The following is a 19291-nucleotide window of genomic DNA, read 5'->3' as shown; positions in this document are numbered from 1 at the left end:
AAATAACAGCAGAGTTCAAAATGTTTATCGTACAGGAATTTTGTAAGGATTAAATATAAAATCGCAGCACTAGGTATTTACTCATAACAACTACTCAAAGATTTTAGGAATTGTTATTATTTACTCTGGAAGTCCTCAGATCAGGCACTGGGCTCTTGGATAAGAGGAGGTGGGTGGGGAGTAGTTGAATGACACAGGCATCAGTGTCCTCATATTTCTTGAGCACCTGCTGTGTGTGGGGAACCTTCATCGGCCCGAACCAGGTGTTGGCCCTCAGGAGGCCCACGGTATGGCAGGGAGGCAGACAGGGCACCATGCAGTGTGTGTGTGTGTGTGTGTGTGTGTGTGGTGCTCCGTTTGCAGAGCGTGCATGGTCGTTAACTGTCAGCATCTCCCCCAGGGCTGCTCTGCATACTCCCTGTTGTTGTCCTGAGACTGTAAGAGGATGCTGTGGTGGCTTCTGGTCTTCTCTGCTCTGGGACTCCAGGCCTGGGGTAAGTTTTCCTTCATTGTATCAGAAGTGCTTTTGGTGAGCAACAGAAGATTGTCCTCAAGTTGGATAATAGAAATCTGCCCAGTGCTCCCCCTTTGCCAGAGGATAGTGTAGCTTTGCAATTTGGAGCACTTATCTGGAGTTCACAGCTCTCCATTCAAATCCTTGCCCTGCCATTTGCTACAATCCTCAACAAGTTATTCAGTGTGTTTGAGTCTTATTTACTTTCATGATAAAAAGATCATATTGCTGATTTCTTGGAGTTATTTTTGATGATTAAATTAGATAACAAGTGTGAGCCATTTAGCACAATGCCCAAGTAATACATGCCAGGTAATTTGTAGCTATGATTTAATTATCATCACCATCATTATTATACCAATCATAGTTAAACCCAGCATTTGGATCTATATTGGTAAATAAAAGCAAATTCCTTGAGAGTAGCAATGCCCTTTTCCTACATCAAGAATATTTCTTATGGTTTCATATATTTGATTAGACACATAGCAAACACTCAATAAATAAATGCTGTTGAATTAAAATGAAAGTGAGTTTGGTAATTCTTCAATATTGGACATGTTTTTCATGTTGTCTTATACGTATAGACACTGTTTTGAAAGAATAATGTACTTTAGCCCTCTCTCTGCCTTCTGCTACTTAGACAGCTCATTTAATAGGATAGCTTGGAGTTAGTGTTGGAGAAACTCACAGATCAGGGAACACATCGCTCAGTCTTTCATTTTACCAATGAGGAAGTAACTTGCCCAAGTGAGGTAGTGAGTTGTGTTTATCCATCACTCCAATCTCCTGATTCCTGCCTGCACCTGCCCTGCACATGCACTGCACCTGTCGGCTCTGGCCAGGTGGATGTTCTTCTGCTCTGGGAGTCCTGAGGCTCATCTCTCCTCCTCCCAGTCCTTATTTCCCCATCACAGCCCTGCCCTGGCCCCCTCCCCTGTGAGAGGGGCTCCCATCCTCAGCAGTCTCTCCAGCTGTCCAGCATACCCCAGCCTTAGTGTTGTCATACATTTGCTCTTGATTTCATAGAACGACAGACCCCCACGACCATGGTGGAGACCCTCAGTGACTTTGACTTATAGACAGAGAAACAGGCCACAGACTATCTGACATTGGGGAAGCTGCTGAGTGCAGCGGTCATGGGGTCAGAGAGTCTGGCTGGATCTGAGTTTACTGCTTGAAACCTGTGTCTTATTGGACAAGTCACTTAAACCTTTCTGAGCCTCAGTTTTCCATCTGTAAAGAGGGAGTAATTATTTTGCTTTGCTTATCTCATAAAGCTGTTCTAAGCCACAATCCTTATAGTGTCCTTGAACATGTTTTATAAACCACAGAGCTGGCCTGTGGGAGATATTGAGTGACAGGTCTGCTAAGGTCTGGAGATATGCTTCCATCAGGGACTGTGGCTCCCCCTGCCCCCACCACCCCCAGGCCACAGTTGGAGGGTCAGGAGGCCTGAGCTCAGCAGACAGATGCTGGTTATTGCTTCATGACCTCAGGCACTGAATGGGGCAGTGGAGATGAGGGCTAATCCTTAATAAGTCCTGTTCTAAAGTATCCAGTATTTGTGAGGTGAACGTGATAACCACTACACTATGGAAACTGCAAGTATCCAGTATTTGAAGACAGTTACAATGACCTGCATATTTCTATGTTACAAGAACCTTGCCTGGCACCAACAGGTGCTTAACACATGCATGAGTGCTAGCTCACAACAATGATGACCCTCCTGGTATGTGACACTCTGATGGGCACCCGTGGGCCTAATACCATGTGTGGGGGAACCAGGAAAGGCAGCACTGCACAGATGAGGTGGCAGGAGAGACTGCAGTGTTCCTGGAATGAAAGGAGCTGTGGGGAGGGCGGGAGAATGAAGGCCTCTTTGGAGCCGATGTGGCAGGCTGAGCCAGGACGAGCCCAGAGACATCTGTGGTTCTCCTCTGTGTTGCTTCCTGGAGGACGTTGGGGATCCAGGGAGGCCAAGAGGCTGTGGAATGTGGGTGGGGATGTATGGCTTATGCTCTGAACATGTGGGCCTGGTGTTCTCTGAGGACCAGCACCAATATTCCTTTGCAGGGAGAGATTCTCAGAACTCACAGTTCTCCTTGAATGAAACCCAAGCCAGAGGCATCTCTGAGAGGCTTCTGGACCTGTTTGCTGGCATCTCCCAGCTCATTCACAGGCATCGCAATGGTGAGGCACTCTGTGGATTGGCTGGGGTTTCTTAGGTGGCCAGAAATGTTTCTCAGGACCTGATTATGTCTGGGCTGAGAGTGAGTGGGGTGGGGTGGAGTCTCAATGGATTCATCTGCCAACTACTCCTATGGATGGTCCTGAGTCCTAAGACAAAGGTGGGCTCCTTTGCCTAAAGAGAGAGAAAGGAGAGAAAACCCAGGAGAAGAGACATGTCCTGCACCCCCAGCTTAGTATTATAGGATGTCTTGTACTAAGAGAGCTCCCAAGATGAGGATAGAGAAGGGGAGCCCTCAGGATGCCACAGTCCTACGTGGGGACATCAGAACCCTGCCCCTAGTGAGTTTTTGTCAGGAAGAAAGAGACATATGCCCTATGTTCTTGGAACTTCCTGTGGGCTCTGGAGTCCCTAGCTGAGGAGACTGACAGTGCTTCCTTCAAAGTCACTGCTCTGAAGGGATGACAAGACATAAAGTAGGAGCAAAAGCATCTTGAAGCATCCGCATTGGTGCTTCGGAGAAGGCAGCCCCGAGCTCCAGGGCTGGGCATGGGGTGTTGGCTGGGGATGCTTTCTGAAGGACGGGAGCATGGAGCAGCCCAGAGAGGAGCTGGGGATGGGATTTGTCCTTGAGGGAAAAATGTGACCTGACTCCCCAGACTGAATGCAGAGTCCATCTGGGTGGATGTTTAGCCCGGCGGGGCCGTGGAGGTGAGAAGGGGAGGCTGTGGGCTGAGCCTCCTCTGGGGCCTCTCCCTCTGCAGCGGGGCAGGAAGGGCTCCAGCTGGGAGGACTCAGGGCAGTGTGGACAGCATGTGGGGGAAATGAGTAGGACCTGCTACATGCCATCCTGTGGTCTCCCTGCAGATGCTCCCACCATAGTCTCCCGCAAGGAGTGGGGGGTGAGACCCCTCACCTGCAGGGCCCCGCTGACCCTGCCTGTGGCCTACGTTATAATGGACCAGCTCACAGGGATGGAGTGTCAGGAGCAGAACATTTGCAGCCAGGTGCTGCGGGGCCTACAGTCCCATTCTGTCCACACCGAAGGCTGGTGCGACGTGGCATACAAGTAAGAGGCTGGACAGGTCCCCGAAGCCCACACCCAAAGTTACCCCTCTTAGGGCGCTTCCCACTTCCCTACTGGGCTTCCCACATCCCATTTTCTGGGCTTCATTTGTGTTGCTTTTATAATGAATAAAAAATGTTATAAAGGAAATCAAACAAAATCCAAAATCTTCTGGGGGTCGTTAGAAGGACTGCTCTGAGCTATTTATATAAGTGGTCTTTGACCCTGGGAGCTCCTGACAAGAGGCAGGGAAGGTTATGTCATAACTAGTCACACCCTTGGAGCTCACTGAACATTACAGTTTGAAAAGGTCTTGGCAAATATTACCCAGTTAGGTCTCCCAGCTCCTCTGAGGAATGGGTAGCACACATATTACCACACTTATTTCACAGACCAGAAGGCCATGGGGTAGGGAAACTACAGACTTTGCTCAAAGTCCAACTGTGCAGAGCCCGCCTGTTGATGTGGCCCTTGTTCCACGTCCCCACACAGGCAGGGCTTGGACCCTGTGAAGCGGTTTCCCACTTATTACCCTGAAGGGCCACCACGGCAGGGTGGCGGGGGAGCACATGGAGAAGAGTGAGCGTTGGGAGTGGTGGGGAGCAGAGCCCCGTGCTCACACAGCGTGAGGCGTGAACGATCCTTACACTGTGCACCGAGTATCCACGCTGAGGATTACCGGTGGGGGCCCAGACCTTTCCTTATGGCCTCAGGGACAATGTTATTTATACGTAGAAGGAGAGAGACAGAGGGCTTTCCCCTGTGAAATTCTAAGGACAAATATAAATGATTTCTGAATTATTCATTTTGGGAAGGATAATCATGTCTTCTTATTTACTTATTTTTAAACACAAGTAAGTAAGAGCAGCTGGGGGCCCTGGTGGAAGCCGTTACTGCCCCAAGGATGGCGGGGTCTTCTGTGCCCACCCTCTGTGGGGACTGTATTAACTGTAGCCCGTCTGCTCTCCCTCCACGAGCACCTCCACCATCCTGCAGTTGTCACCGCTGTGTTGCCTACTTCAGCCGCTGTATTTCTAAGTGATTTTAGCTACTGCATATCTAAGTCAGGTTTCTGTAGTGACAATCTACAATTTTTACAATGTAGCTGCCTGTAGCCATAAGGGACTGTTCATGTTGGACTCACCAAAGGCTGCTGCAGAAGTGACAGAGGAACCTGCTGAAAGTACTGGCAGCAAAGCCAGGGAAATTGTGGCCCCACTTGGGCTCCCACACTTGTTCCCTGGGCCAATGTCCGTGCGGTGGCAAGTCGGCCTGACTCAAATCAGGGTCTTTACTTGACCTCGGGAAAGTGTATTTTCTGTGTCCAGTTTGCTGTGGAAACTCATAATCTGTTAAAGAATGAACATGATAAGAGTTGTGAAAATCTCAGTTCTGAAGACTGTGATTGGAAAGTGGAGAACTAGAAATTATAAAGAGGAAGAAATAGAAGAAGAGGTAGAATAAAAGAATATATATATTTGATTTAAAAAATAAACTGCAAAAAAGGATCAGTGTAAACAAATTTCTGTGATAAAGAAGAGCTTAAAGGAATTCCTAAGGAGAAATTGAAGAAAAAGTCAGTATATAGACATTCCTGAATTTTGAGCAATTGTTTTAAAAAATGTTCAAATGCTTTGCCGTATAATTTAAAAACATGATGAATTAATTCTCAAGCCCCTGAAAAATATTGAACTAATGTCCTCCAGTCCTTGAGAGTCACACATTTAAATTGCACTTTGAACCATATGAGTATTTTTAAAGTGAGGTTCTGAAAAACACATGTAAGCTAAGTCACAACAGAGATTAACATATATTCCGATGTCTTGGGGGTGTTTAAAATTGGTTATTCTGTCTCTCACCCCACCGCCCCATTATCATGTTATTGAAGCACAGTATTTATTTATGAGCCTCTAGAACCCATTTTCCTTTTGAGGATCGGTGAGAGGTTTTGTCTTACAGGGATTTGTCATTAAACCCATATTTCCTTGCTTGGCAGCTTCTTGGTTGGGGATGATGGCAGAGTCTATGAAGGTGTTGGCTGGAACGTCCAAGGCTTGCACAGCCAGGGCTACAACAACGTGTCCCTGGGTATCGCCTTCTTTGGCAGTAAGATAGGTAATGGTCATTCCCTCTGGCCCTCACCAGAGAGCTGTCTACACTCTCTTCCCCCACTTCCTAGTCTCAACGCTCTTATCTTTTCAGCTGACATCATACTGTCTTCTCTGATGATCGCCCTTCTCCTGAAATCCTTTTCTTTCTCCCTTGGATTCTATGACATGCATTCCTTTCGTCCTCTTCCTCTTCTCTGGTCTGCACTCCTGTGATGTTGCAGGAGCCACCATCGATGTTGCTTGAGCTCACGGCTGTTGCCATCACTTCTGGAGTCTGAAGTTGTCTGACTCCGATGCTGTGGCTGCCAGAGACAGAAAAGCATGGCTTGTCTCTTCTTCCAATATCTTCCTTTGGTAGGAACTAACCAGAAGCCAGCAGGCAAGGAGGTCTGGGTTTCTAGCCCCCTGAAAAACAGAGGAGAGCAAGGATAAAGTTGAGATCTAATAGATGAATAACTGGCACTTGCCAGTATACTCATCTGACAATCTGGGCTAGCAATAGCATTTATCTCAGAAGTTTTCTGTGAGAGTTACATGAATGAATGGATGTAAAGAGCTTGCCACATACCAGATCATGGGAGCTACTCAGTAAATACTGTCAGCCTTTCCCCTATGCTAGGGCATACCTGACTTGATCAGGTGGACCACCCTCTGCATGTATTTTTTACTGCCTCCCAGACCTTTCAGCTAGAGATGGAATGGACAAAGTCTTAGTTTGGCACTTGGAAGAAGTTGCCATTGGCTGCTGAGAGCTCTGTCAAAGTGGTCCTTGTCTCTTAGGCCCTCTGTCTTTTTGTTTTTTCTCCCCTCCTCCACCCGTTATTCAGGCTCAGGTGGTCATCTTATCTTCCTTCCAGGTGTCTAGTCCAGGATGAAGTTTCTTACTGACAGTTCTATGTTTCATGTTATCCTTTTTAAGGCAGCAGTCCCAGCCCTGCTGCCTTATCAGCTGCAGAGGGCCTAATCTCCTATGCCATCCAGAAGGGTCACCTGTCACCCCGATATATTCAGCCACTTCTCTTGAAAGAAGAAATCTGCCTGGACCCTCAACATCCAGTGATGCCCAGGAAAGGTAAGAGCCTCAATCCTGCCTCACCCTCCTCGTCACCACCAGCCACACTTGGGAGTGGTCTTTCCTGTTGGGCACTCATCGGATTCTTGGACCAAGAACATCTCATCCCTATCATTAACTCTGAGATCTGGAAAAACTCTAAGAGGGCAACTTCCTGGCCTCTTCTCCATCCCACTAGAATGATATGGCCATAGACTCATTCCTAACACAAAATGAGTGCACAGATTTTCACTCAATCAACAGATATTTACTGAAGAGCAGGCACTCTTCTAGGTACTGAGCATACAGCATAAACAAAGCAGACAAAACTCTCCACCTTCAGGAAGCTTACACTCCAGTGAGGAAAGACAGAAAATGAACAAACCAGCAAGTAGAATATGTATGCTGTTAGACGGCATGGAAGCTGTGCAGAAGAATAAAGCAGGGAAACGGAGTGGGATAAACATATATACATATTTGTGTGCACTATGTGAATACACACAACACACACACACACACACACACATGCCTTTCTAAATGCGAAAACCAGCCAATCTACAAAATGGCTGTAGAGCTGGGAAAAACCCGAGTTCACAGATTCTGCTGATATCAGAGTGAATATTCCAAGAAGCTGAGTAATAAAAATGATGCACTATTTTGGAGTGAAAAAACAGAAACTTAAAACCAGCAAAATTAGTAAGCACTTTTCAGTAGTCTAACTCTCTGCTAGAGTGGGCCTTTTCTTGGACTCAATGATTTTTTTTTTTAAATTAGTTTTTTAATGTTATAAATCTTGAAATAAAGTTTTTCTTGCTTTTGGACAGGTCCTATCTTCAGTGATGATAATACCTTAAGATCTGTAGAGTTCTTTATAGATTTCAAATTATTTCCATATACATGTGATCAGTTCAGACAGCTGATCTCTGCATACTGGTCCTGTTACACAAGTACACACACCTGCATATATTTGTAAAGTGTATGTCAACATGTGGGTGTACTTTGTCTTTTGAAGAAAATGATCATGCCTCTGTACAATCAACAGTCCTTTCCCTTTTGCTTGCACACTGCTTCCTATAGTTATCTGAACCTGTAGATTTTTGCCACTGCTCCTTGGCTCCATCCACCTGACCCAGACAATCTCCATCTGGACCTTCCCAGAATCTTACAGCCAAGTTCATGTTAGGATATGCCCGTGGGTGCTGGAGGTTGGGGAGAGACTGAGGAGTAACCCAGCCTGTAGCTGTGAGATTGTTGATGAGGAATAAAAGCAAATTCCCAATCCCTTGGTTTTTCATCACCCCACAGCCTGCCCCAACATCATCACACGATCTTCTTGGGAAGCCAGAGAGACACACTGCCCTAAAATGGGCCTCCCAGCCAAATACGTCATTATCATCCACACCGCTGGGGTAACCTGCAATGTATCTGTGGACTGCCTGAATGAAGTCCGAGAAATACAGTCCCTTCACATGGACATACGGAACTTTTGTGACATCGGATATCAGTAAGTGGGATCAGCGGAAACATGACTCTCTTTCTCTTCAGGGCTGTAGGAAGGAAGGCTGGGTAGGGAAACAGTATTCACTGAGCCCCACCTGCCAGGTGCTTTGTGTAAGGCACCATATTTTATTCTTGCAAGACTCTGGACTGAGTGTCATTCAGAGCATAGCTAAGGGTTAGTTATCTCTCTTGGCTATATTCTCCACAAGTGGTTGGGGAGACTGAAAAGAAGGCATTAGAAGCAGTATTGATAAAGCAAGACTGTGAGGCCCATAGGGAAGGCCACGAGAGGGCTGTGCCTTTTTATGTAATCCCTTCTCACCGACAAAGGCCTTGCTCGCCCCCACCTTGGTCTGGCCCAACCCCAAACTCACTCTCTCAGATATCAGAATCCTGCCATTCCTCAGGTTTTATTTACCCTACTTTAATAGATACAGGAACTTTTGACCTCCCCAGGCTTCTCTTGTCTTATCTCTGCAATAGAGACAACAGTCTTCTGTTTGAAGACAGGGAGTAAAATCAAAATATTCTCTTTTTGTTCCTTTAATGCTAGGTCCACAATAAAGAAACACATTAAACTAATGCACCTACTTGGAAATTGCCTTGAAATTTTCATAGAAGAGATTTAGGGTTAGATAGAGTATTATAAATTTCAATTATTCATCTGTGACTTAATCATAATGTATTTTGCAAAGTCTCAGGTGAATTTGCTTTTGCAAATGTGTCGTTCTGGGCTGACTGTCTCCTCTTAATCTTGTTCTAAAAGCAGACTTTGCAAACAGAAGAAAACTGTTGTTGCACTTTGTAGGATTTTCTATAGTCTTGCTTTAGTTATTCAGCACAGATAATACACAATTGACTATGACTTTGGAAATTTCAAATGGAACACTCCAGAAGCTGAGGGTATGTTTGTTTGCCTTTTTCATTCAGTCTTCAGAGACTGATCCTTGTTCCTTGACTTTCAAAACCTGTTATGGTATCCCCCTCCCACTCCAGCCTCCTGATGTGTCACCTCTAACTCTGATGTGCATGTAATCATTCAGGACGATACCCTATTTTCTGGCTGGGGAAATTGCAGAAGAAGATGGGTTCCTTTGGATGTGCTGGTTTTTATAGATAGTAATTGAAGCTATGGGAGTGGATGATTGTCCAGAGTGAATATGTTGAGTGAGCAGAGAGAAGGATGAGACCAGAGTCCAGAGGAGCACCACATGTGAGGAAAGGAAGACGGGATGGCAGAGGGACCTGAGGGAAGGCAGGGTGGAGGAGAACCGGGAGACGCAGCCTTGTGGAAGCCCAGAGAAGAGAGCAAGTCAACAAGAGAGTGGTCAACAGGAGCAGTGCAATCCGGAAGTGAAATTAGTGTCCATCGTACTTAGTGTCAAGGAGGCCCCATACGGGTCACCTTGGAGGGGTCAGATTCAGTGGAGTGCTGGGGACAAAGGCCTCACTGCAGTGGATTGTGATTGCTTTTTTTTGTTTTGTTTTTGTTTTTTGTCTTGTTTCTGTGCACATTGGCACATGAGAGACATCCTGTCAATACCTGATAAATGGATAAAAGAAGAATTAATGATTGAAAGAGCGAATAAAGCAAATTCTGCTTCCCAGAGTGACTTTCTTCATTTTCCTTTGTCCAATCTTAGCTTCCTGGTGGGCCAGGATGGTGGCGTATATGAAGGACTCGGCTGGCATATCCAAGGCGCACACACCTATGGATACAATGATATTGCCCTAGGAATTGCCTTCATGGGCAACTTTGTAGGTAAGGGGTGAGCATGGGGCAGAGGGATTCTGGGTGATGAACTGATATGTGGAAAACCTGGGGAACATTCCATGGGGAAAAAGGCTGCATTGTGGTGCCTGGCAGTGTCAGTGGAACATCTGAACTTTAAAGTGGACTCTCAATACAGGATGAATGTCACCAGGAGCCCCTCCCAATCAGAACGTTTGCCCCAAGTCTACACATGACCATACTGAGCTCCATCTCACTTTATATCCATACCCAGGCAAGTATGGAGCAAGGGGGAAAAAAATCTTCTGCAAACTACAGTGCTTTCATGGCTCAGTAGGCAAATGCATGCCCTTTCTTGGTAAGCATGGTGACAATGTTGGGGAGCACTACTGCCTGCTATGGCAAAGCAGTGGACAATCCAGTGGTCTGTATCTGCTTTGTACCTGCTGAGAAGTGGTGTGTTGTGCTGTAGTTCTCCTCCAGAACAGAACTTTCTGGAAGAAACTTTGACAAGGAGGGATCAGGGAACACAATGACCTTGTCTTCCTTTTGTGACTGATTGCCAGAATTTATATGAATTTGTTGTTATGGTGATGGTGAGATGTGGCGGGATGGGGTAGGAGGGACACTGGAATCTCAGTTCTTGTTCCTAATCTAAGCAACTAACCTTGAGATCCTAAAGATTGATGCGATTAATGTGTTTTGCAGAAAAGCCTCCGAATGCCGAGTCGCTGGAGGCAGCCCAGGACCTGATCCAGTGTGCTGTGGTCGAGGGCTACCTGACTCCCAACTACCTGCTGGTGGGCCACAGTGATGTGGCCAACATTCTGTCCCCTGGGCAGGCTTTGTACAACATCATCCGCACCTGGCCTCATTTCAAACCCTGAGGGAAGCCCCAGCTCCTTCTGCTCCTCCTCCCCTGCTGGTCTCTCCTGTCCTCACCATCCACCCCAGCTCAGCACTTGTGTCCCCCTCCCTGCCAGCCATCCTGTCCCTCCTTTCTCAGGTTAGTATGATCACGTCTTCCTCCCTGGCTAATATCCTCCAGCGTCCCCCAAGTCCTGTAGCTGGACATTCACAGCCCTCTGTGTCTGAGTCCAGCCTTCCTCTCCGCTCACCTTCCCCTCCCTGGGCACCCAGTTCCTCAGCCAGGTGAGATGACGGGTTGGTCCCTGCTGTCCTTCTCTCTCCCTTGTGTGCACCCCTCTGCCTGGTGTGCCTCCCCTTGTGTCTAGCTGGTGGCCCCACCCCTACCCCATGGGCACCCCCCTGCTCACAAGACTGTGCAGATCTGACACAGCCCTTCTGTAAGGGCTGTCATTGTTTATGGCCATGTCTGTTCTCTCTAATGGACTGTGAGTTTCTCCAGGGCAGGAACTGTGTTTTATTCTCTCTGTGTCCTCGGTTCCTCAGCAGTGTCTGGAATTTAATAGGTGCTGTAGATGTTTGTGGAAGAAATGGATGAATAAAGGAATGAGTGGATCCAAGTCCCTGCTCACTTTGCCAGTTTGCTCCATCATCCCCTCTTTGGGGAGCCCTCCCCGACAGCACCTCCATCCCGCCAGTGCTCTCTCTGCTCCTGCTCCCTTGCGGTCTGAGGGTAACTTTTCAGAGAGCCCTCCAAACAGATTGTCTCCTCTAAGTCCTTGCTGTAAAGAAATTATTTCCTGAACATTTGCACCAGGTACAACAGTAACATGTATCTCATGAGGTTTGTGGGATTCAGTGTGTTATTATGTTAAAGTGTTTAGAACCAGTGCTTGATACATGGTTACTCTGTACCTGTCAGCTGTTATTGTTTTTGTCCCTGTCCCCCCAGAGCATCCTGGGACAGGGGTTGTGTGCTCCTCTAGGACCAGGCCAGGCTGTGTCCACACAAGCTGCTCAGTGCCTGTGGCCTGCCCTTGCCCTCCTGCGCCCTGCTTGGTGCTGCCCTGAGTGAGGACCCAGAGCCCTGGAGCTCTGCGGCCTGCCTGCCCAGGCTCCTCCTCTGCAGAGGGATGCTCCATACTTTTAGACAGGGTTGAGCACAGAAGCTGGCTCTCGTTTTCACTGGTCCTGATCTGGAAACAAGGAAAGGAGGGAAGGAGGAAGAATGCGAGGCACAAATAGAAGGAGCAAGAGACATAAGCGTTTTTTTTCTTTCTATGAATCTTTTGGTATTCATGCTATGTCTTTGCTTTTAGAGTGTTTGCACATCTCTTACAAGGCAGGTTTTAACAGCTTCACATTTATACAGCTCTTTGTGCTTTTCAAAGACTGTTTCCCTGATCTCGTTTACTCTGTCCATTTGTTATTTGCACTAAGGTGCCCTGGACATGTCAACGACAGAAGCAATGGTTTGTCTAGAGGTCGGATAGACCCAGGGAGACTCAACACACTTTCTCGATTTACACAAGCAGAGGAAGGTGGCTCCAGGACCAGAACTCTTGGAATGGGATGTCTTCCTATCAGAGACTTCTGCCAACTTAGTCCTTCCTATGGGTTGGGAGCTGGGGCAGACTTCCCAGAGGAACCTTCCCCAGCAAGGATGAGTTTAATAGCCCTTTATGTAGGAAGTAGCCAAAGGGGTGGACGTGAGATGCTGAGAAGTGGTGTCAAGAAAAAGCTGTCCTTTTCATGTCTTGGTCATCTTATAATCCTCCAAAGCAGAAGATCTCCTCCCTTTGATTTAAATATAGAGAATTTTTAAAGCAAATGTACTTCATGGGGCCTGGTTTTCCAAAGCCTTGCAGTGTCAAATATTGACCTTGCAAAGGACAGGAAAATTTCCTCAGGCTATAAAGTCTCTGGTGTAAAATAAAAATTTGTGGCACAGCAAGGTTGCTGGGTCAAAGACAGACAGGTTACTGATTGATATGTGAAGATACTGGAAAATTGCTGGAGGGAGAAGGAATGCTTGCTAAGATCAAGCTTTTGTTGGTGGATCACTTAATTGTCTAATGGAATGTCATCTGACTAGTTTCACTGAAAGTTACCAGCCTATATTGTTAAACTATAACCCCACCTATGTTCTCTTCCTGTAACTTCCTGGTCTGGAAAATAAATGCAGGAAGAGAACCCCAATTCAGGGTTAATATTCCAAGGAAGGGATGCCTCTTGCTTGACGGTTCTGGTGGAGATTAACCACTTCAGGTCTCTCACTGCTCAGAAGAGACGGGCTTTGAATAATCTTTTGTGGCTCCATCACCCAGGGGAAGTGGGGTGACAAATCCGTGTGGGGCAAAGCAACATTTAAACACCAGTCCCAGGCCTCAGGGACTCACTGGCCTCCCCAAGGCTGGCTTTGGAGGGGGACTGTAGACTCTGCCATCTCCATCAGCACTCATGGAGGCCTCCTCAAAACAACAATATGGCATGGCTTGGATTATTGTTTTCTCCAAATTATCTATTTTTATTGATCTTAAATACACAATCTAAGTAAAATCAGAGCACTCATCTGGCAAATGCTCTTTCAAGGCAAATTCCAAGGCAGCTCATCCCATGTAGTTGTTGTGAGGCACCCTTCCACAAGAAATGCACTTACATGCCACTCGTGCAGAAAAGGGCAGTTTATTCACTCCAGCTGGCCAGCATCTGTCTCCCAAGGAGCAACCAAGGAAGAGTGGCCTTGGGCTTTGGTCTTGTGTGGTTTTGAAAGACAAAAAGTACATCCCGTTGACACATGGGTTTGTCCAGGTGCACAAAGTAAGCTAGGGAGCTAGGTCACAGAGGCTGAGAATGAGTCGTTCGAGCAATCAAGCATACAAGTTTTCATTGTGTATGGTTCCTGTTCCCATGTAATAGTTCACTGTGTATGGCTCCTGTTTTTATGTAATTGTTTTTTGTTTCTATGAGGTCAACGGTTTCTCATGAAGAAGGCGGGGTAGTCTGCAGGTCAGACAGGGGGCAGAATGGAGTTACTTAGGTTAAGCAAGCAATTCTACAGAAGCAGATGTTATGAGAGTGTAGGGAGCTCTATTTCATTCCCAACTCCTCTTTAGGAAGAAATCAAATCATTGATCATTGATTCATCGGTACTTAATTTGTTGTACTTAGTACGTAAGAAAAGGAATTCGACTGATTATACTCATTAACCAAGGTGACCAGGAAAAGATTTTCAAACCAATTATTATTATTATTATATGACTCTTTTCTTTCTTTAATGTGTTTTCTGACTAATGCAAAGCTGTCTCTAATAACACCTGAATGGTTGGTATAGAAACAACAGGTTTCCCTAGAGCCATATATACTCTACCTCGTTAGACTGATTGTGTGGATTATATATAGGTACAGCTGCTGCTGCACATTCAGATAGGTCCAGCCTCTGTGTAGGACACAATGACCACAGCAAAGAGGAAAAAATTAACTTTTTATAACATTGTCAGATTGACCACTTGGTGTAAATCTTTTTATCAAAGCACTTTACATTGTAAAATTGTTATTTAATTGGAAAAACTCTCAATAAACTAGGAATAGAAAGACACCTTTCTCAACCTAATAAAGTGCATGTAAAAAAAGCCCACAGCTAACATCATACTTAATGGTGAAAAACTGGGTGCTTTTCTCATAAACTGAGGAATAAGGCAAGCATGCCCATTCTTGTCATTATTATGCAGCATTGTACGGCGCCAGCATTGTATGCTAGCCAGTCTGCTTGTGACAAGAGAAAGAGGTCCAGATTGGAAAGGAACAAGTAAAACTGTCTTTATCCATAGATGGTATGGTCCTGTGTGTAGAAAATACTGAGGAATCCATACAAAAAGCTACTAGAACTAAACATGTTTGGTAAGTTTGAGGACCTGAGATTAAAATGAAAAAAGCAATTGTTCTTCTATATACTAGAAATGAACAGTCTGAAAATGAACTTAACAATTTCATTCACAATAGCACTGAAAAGAATAAAATGTTTAGGAACAAATTTAACAAAAGCATGCAAGACTTGTCTGTTGAAAACTACAAAATACTGCTAATAGAAATTAAAGACAATCTAAATAAATGCAGAGACATTTCATGTTCATGGACTAGAAGACAATATTGTTAAGATGTCAATTTTTCCCAAATTGATCAATGGATTCAATGTAACCCCTCTTAAATTCCGGGAGGCCTTTTTGCAGAATTGACCAATTGCTTTTGTCAGTGGGTAGGCCTCTCTGACCAAGGGGTGAATCTGGCATAGACTGAAGAAGGTTATGGTCAGTGATTTCAGCAAGTTTATCATCTCTGAGGTGGGGCAACAGAGAGGGTATAATTCCTTGTATGTAGGGGGTGCATTTAGCCCTTAGGAGAGCAAAGGGAAGGAGGCTCACCCAGTTCTCGCCAGTCTAGTTTTAATTTGATGTTTCTTTTAAAGTCCGATTCATTCATTCTACCTGTCCTGAACTTTGTGGCGCATAAATGTAATGTAAATTCCAATTTATTTTTAACGTTTTAGCTAATAATTGGGAAATTTGGCTGTGAAAGCTGGGCCATTGTCAGACCCCAAGGTGACAGATAGGCCGAATCTGGGGACAATTTCTTGTAACAATTTTTTTAGTGGTATCTGAGTGGTTTCAGTTTTGGTAGGAAAGGCTTCTACCCATCCAGAAAAGTGTCTATGAACACCAAAAGGTAGCAATACCCATATTGTCCATGTTTTACCTCGGTGAAGTCAATTTCCCAGTGTTTGCCAGGGTTGGTTCCTTGCATTCTGGTTCCAATGGGCAGCTTTGATTTTGGTCCTGGATTTACTTGTGAACAAATTTCATATCTGGTAACAATGTCTTTTGTTATTTTGTCAAGATCTTGGATGTGATAATATTTTTTAAAAGTTCAGTTAATTTTGTGGATCCAACGTGTGTTCCTTGATGTATTTGTTTAATCAGCAATCTGCCTAGAGCCTGTGGCAAATAAATCCTGTGGTCTGGCGGAATTTTCTAATTCATGGCATTGTAGGAGGCTTTTAAGATCTTAGCATGTTTTACATCTTCTTTAGTATAATGGGGAGTCGGCAACAATTGAGGTGCCGGAACGGCTATTAAAGAGTCAAATGGCCCCACTGGTTTTAATGTGGCCTCTTTGGCAGTCAAATCTGTAGTAGGGTTGCTTTGGGTCTCAAACAAGTTATCTTTCTGGTGCCCCAAAGTATGATGGCCACTATTTTTGGATACTATGTGGCCTCAAGGAGGGCTAGTATTTTTGCTTTATTATTTATTTATTTTTTTTCTGATGTTAATAGTCCTCTCTGTTTGTATAAGGCCCCCTGAACATGGGCAGTGGCAAAAACATATCTGTTGCCAGTATGTATGTTAACAGTTTTATCTTTTCCATGCTTTAATGCCTGTGTTAGGGCTATGAGTTCAGCCTTTTGAGCAGATGTCCTTTGGCTTAAGGCTTGAGCCTAAATGACTCAATCTAAAGTTACTATGGCTGTCCCGGCTTACCTGATTCCATTGGAGATGAAACTGCTTCCATCAGTGAACAGCATTTCATTAGGCTCTGTCCAGGGCATATCAGTTAGGTCTGGCCGGAGGCCTTGGAGAGTCTTGATTGTTTCGAGGCAGTCATGTAGAGGCTCGATTGGGTTGTCATCCGGGAGGAGGGTAGCCAGATTTAGAGCCATGGTTTTTAGGGGCTGATCTAGAAGTAAAGCCTGATACTGGGTGAAGTGGGAGTTGGTGAGCCAATGGGTGAAGAGAGTCTATACAGAGTGCGGGGCCACTAAGCATATGTCTTGTTGGCCTCTTTTACCAGTAAAGCAGTTGCCATTATGGCTTGGAGACAGGTTGGCCATCCTGCGGCTACACTGTTCAACCTTTTGGAGAGGTAGGTGATAGGCCTCTTCCATGGTCCCAGGGCCTGGGTGGGCACCCCCTTGGCAATGCCTCACATCTTGGCAACAAACATGCTGAAGGGCTTCATCAAATAAGGTTGGAGAATTTTTAAATCCTTGGGGGAGGTGAGTTCAAGTTAATTGTCTGGAGTATCCTCCCCCAGGTCAGTCCATTCAAAGGCAAAGAGAGGTTGGCTTACTTTGGCCAGTGGGAGGCTGAAGAAGGCATCCTTAAGATCTAGCTTTTTGGTTTGTTTTTCTTCTGGACTATCTGTCATTAAAGACCCCCTGGGCAATTTCAACCAGTTCAGATAACAATTTTCCTTTAAATTCTTCCTGTCTTTGAAGATTTCTTCTAATGTCTGGGGCTGATTGGGTAACAAAAGCAATATTTATCCCCCGCTGGTTTTCTGGGGTCTCAGGGCCTACAGGAGTGTAGGTCCTGTAAGCCTCCATAAGGTGCTCCAGGAAAGTGGCAGGGGTTTTGTTTGGTCCCTGAACAGTTTCACTTACTTTTGATAGGTTAGTGGGCTTCTGGGCTGCTGTGTGGAGTCCCCTAAGGAGAGTCTGTTGATACAGGTTGAGAGCCCCCTTATCTTGGCCCATGTTTGGGTCCCACCCATGTCTGTTAGAAGGGAACATGTGTTTGAGGTGAACGGGGTCATCAGAGGGTCAGCCATCGTGACCGGTAACAGTTTTCAGGGCCTCCCTCTGGATCCACTTGCGTTCTTCTGACATGAAGAGAGTCTGCAGGAGCTGCTGACAATCGTCCCATGTAGGCTGCTGGGTAAAGAAAAACAGTCTCCAGGAGGGAGATGAGGCCCTGAGGTTTTTCTGAGAAAGAAGGATTTTGATTTTTCCAGTTGTAACCATGAAGGGAGCCTGGTCTTGAGGAGTTCTGGGAGGCAAGGGAGCCTTTTGGAGCAAGAGGGAGGTTTGGAGGAATGGCAGGGAGAGGACTGATATTCAGTGCCATTCTGAGTATGATCAGGTGGGGAGCGAGAGGGGGGTTTGGAGGAACATCAGGGAGAGGCAGTGCTGCTCTGAGTATGGGAAACAGGCAAAGAAAGTCCAGAAATATACTCATAGTTCTGGTCAATTAGTTTTTAACAAAGTTGCCAGAGCAATTCTTTAGGAAAAAGCTATGTGTATGCCCTGAAAACTATTTACACTATCATTTAAATATTTCATTTATATCTACCTAAATGTTGACTCTGACAACTGTTACACTGTAGAGTTAGTAAGGCTGTATATTTTTTTAAAGTAATGAACAGAGTATGCTTTCTTAGCTGCCTAATTCACATTTTTTAAAAAGTGTTTAAAAAAGTTAATGCTTTCAACCAACTTAAAAGTAATGTTTTCCCCATTTTCTCCATGAGTGGAAAGAATGCAAACAAACCTGTGTTTAACAATAATGTCAGCATGACATAAAGTAACAAAAGCCAATAAATTGAAAATGAGGTTGTCATTCTGGGACTGATTGAGTAGTCCTACAACAGTTTTTCAAATTCTTTTCTTTGGTTACAGTATATTCAGAGATTAAATCATTCCTGTTATGAACTACTGCTGTTTAACTTATCATCAACTTCCCCCAAATTTTTAAATCTTCTCCAGTGAAGAGAGAAGAAATTATTAAAGGAAATACTTGTAGCTTATTTTTAATTTTTAAAGCCACCTTGGGTCTTCAGAGGTGTCAGAGAGTATGGGAGGCACTGTGGGGGAGGCACTGTGGGAGAGGTGCTCTTCTTCAGAGAAGCTGGAAGAGAAGGCTTAGTTAAAAGCACAGATGGTGTTCTATTTCCCTTCACCTCGGGACATTTTTATGGCATCTTTTTAGTCATAATGGCTTGTCAGAGATTATATCAATCCAAACCTGTATGTAACGGGGTTGTCCCACAGACCTGTTTGGAAGAATTTTGTCCCCTTTGTTATATAACACCACAGTTAATGACACACAAAAACACAGAACTGGCAACACACAAAAGACAGACAAGTGGCCATGTCCAAAATTAACAATCACAATGAAAAGACAAACAAGAAACATGGAAACACAATTCCTATTGACTTGCAAGTCCCAAACCCAAATCCAAATTACCAACTGTCCCAGTGATGTCTCGGGAGTCCAAGGACTAGGGGAGTTAATGCTGCGTCCAGCCTCCCACTAAGTCCACCAATTGGTGCACCATCACTTACTGAGATCTCACCTACCTGGCGAGAGAGTAAAGTGCCCCGTCTGCCTCCAGGGAGAAGAAGTGGAACAGCTTCTCTATCTTCTCCTAGTAGGTAAGTGCAGGGAGGGATATAGTCATGAGAGAAAGAATCTCGCTGGGGCCTCGAAA

At 45.3% G+C, this 19291-nt stretch overlaps 1 protein-coding gene across 1 annotated transcript; it reads left to right on the top strand.

Moving 5' to 3' along the window:
- The first annotated feature begins 445 nt into the window (after positions 1-445).
- Positions 446-11049, top strand: PGLYRP3 (peptidoglycan recognition protein 3). The gene is made up of 7 exons (XM_063105839.1): positions 446-494; positions 3570-3771; positions 5765-5883; positions 6799-6951; positions 8236-8434; positions 10074-10192; positions 10871-11049. Exons 1-7 carry the CDS (start codon positions 446-448, stop codon positions 11047-11049), a joined length of 1020 nt encoding a protein of 339 aa, XP_062961909.1.
- The last annotated feature ends 8242 nt before the right edge of the window (positions 11050-19291 follow it).

Source organism: Cynocephalus volans, chromosome 8 (genome assembly GCF_027409185.1).
Source record: "Cynocephalus volans isolate mCynVol1 chromosome 8, mCynVol1.pri, whole genome shotgun sequence".
Classification (NCBI taxonomy): Eukaryota; Metazoa; Chordata; class Mammalia; order Dermoptera; family Cynocephalidae; genus Cynocephalus; species Cynocephalus volans.
Note: the sequence above shows the minus strand (reverse complement) of the source record. Positions and strands in the feature narration are given on the sequence as shown.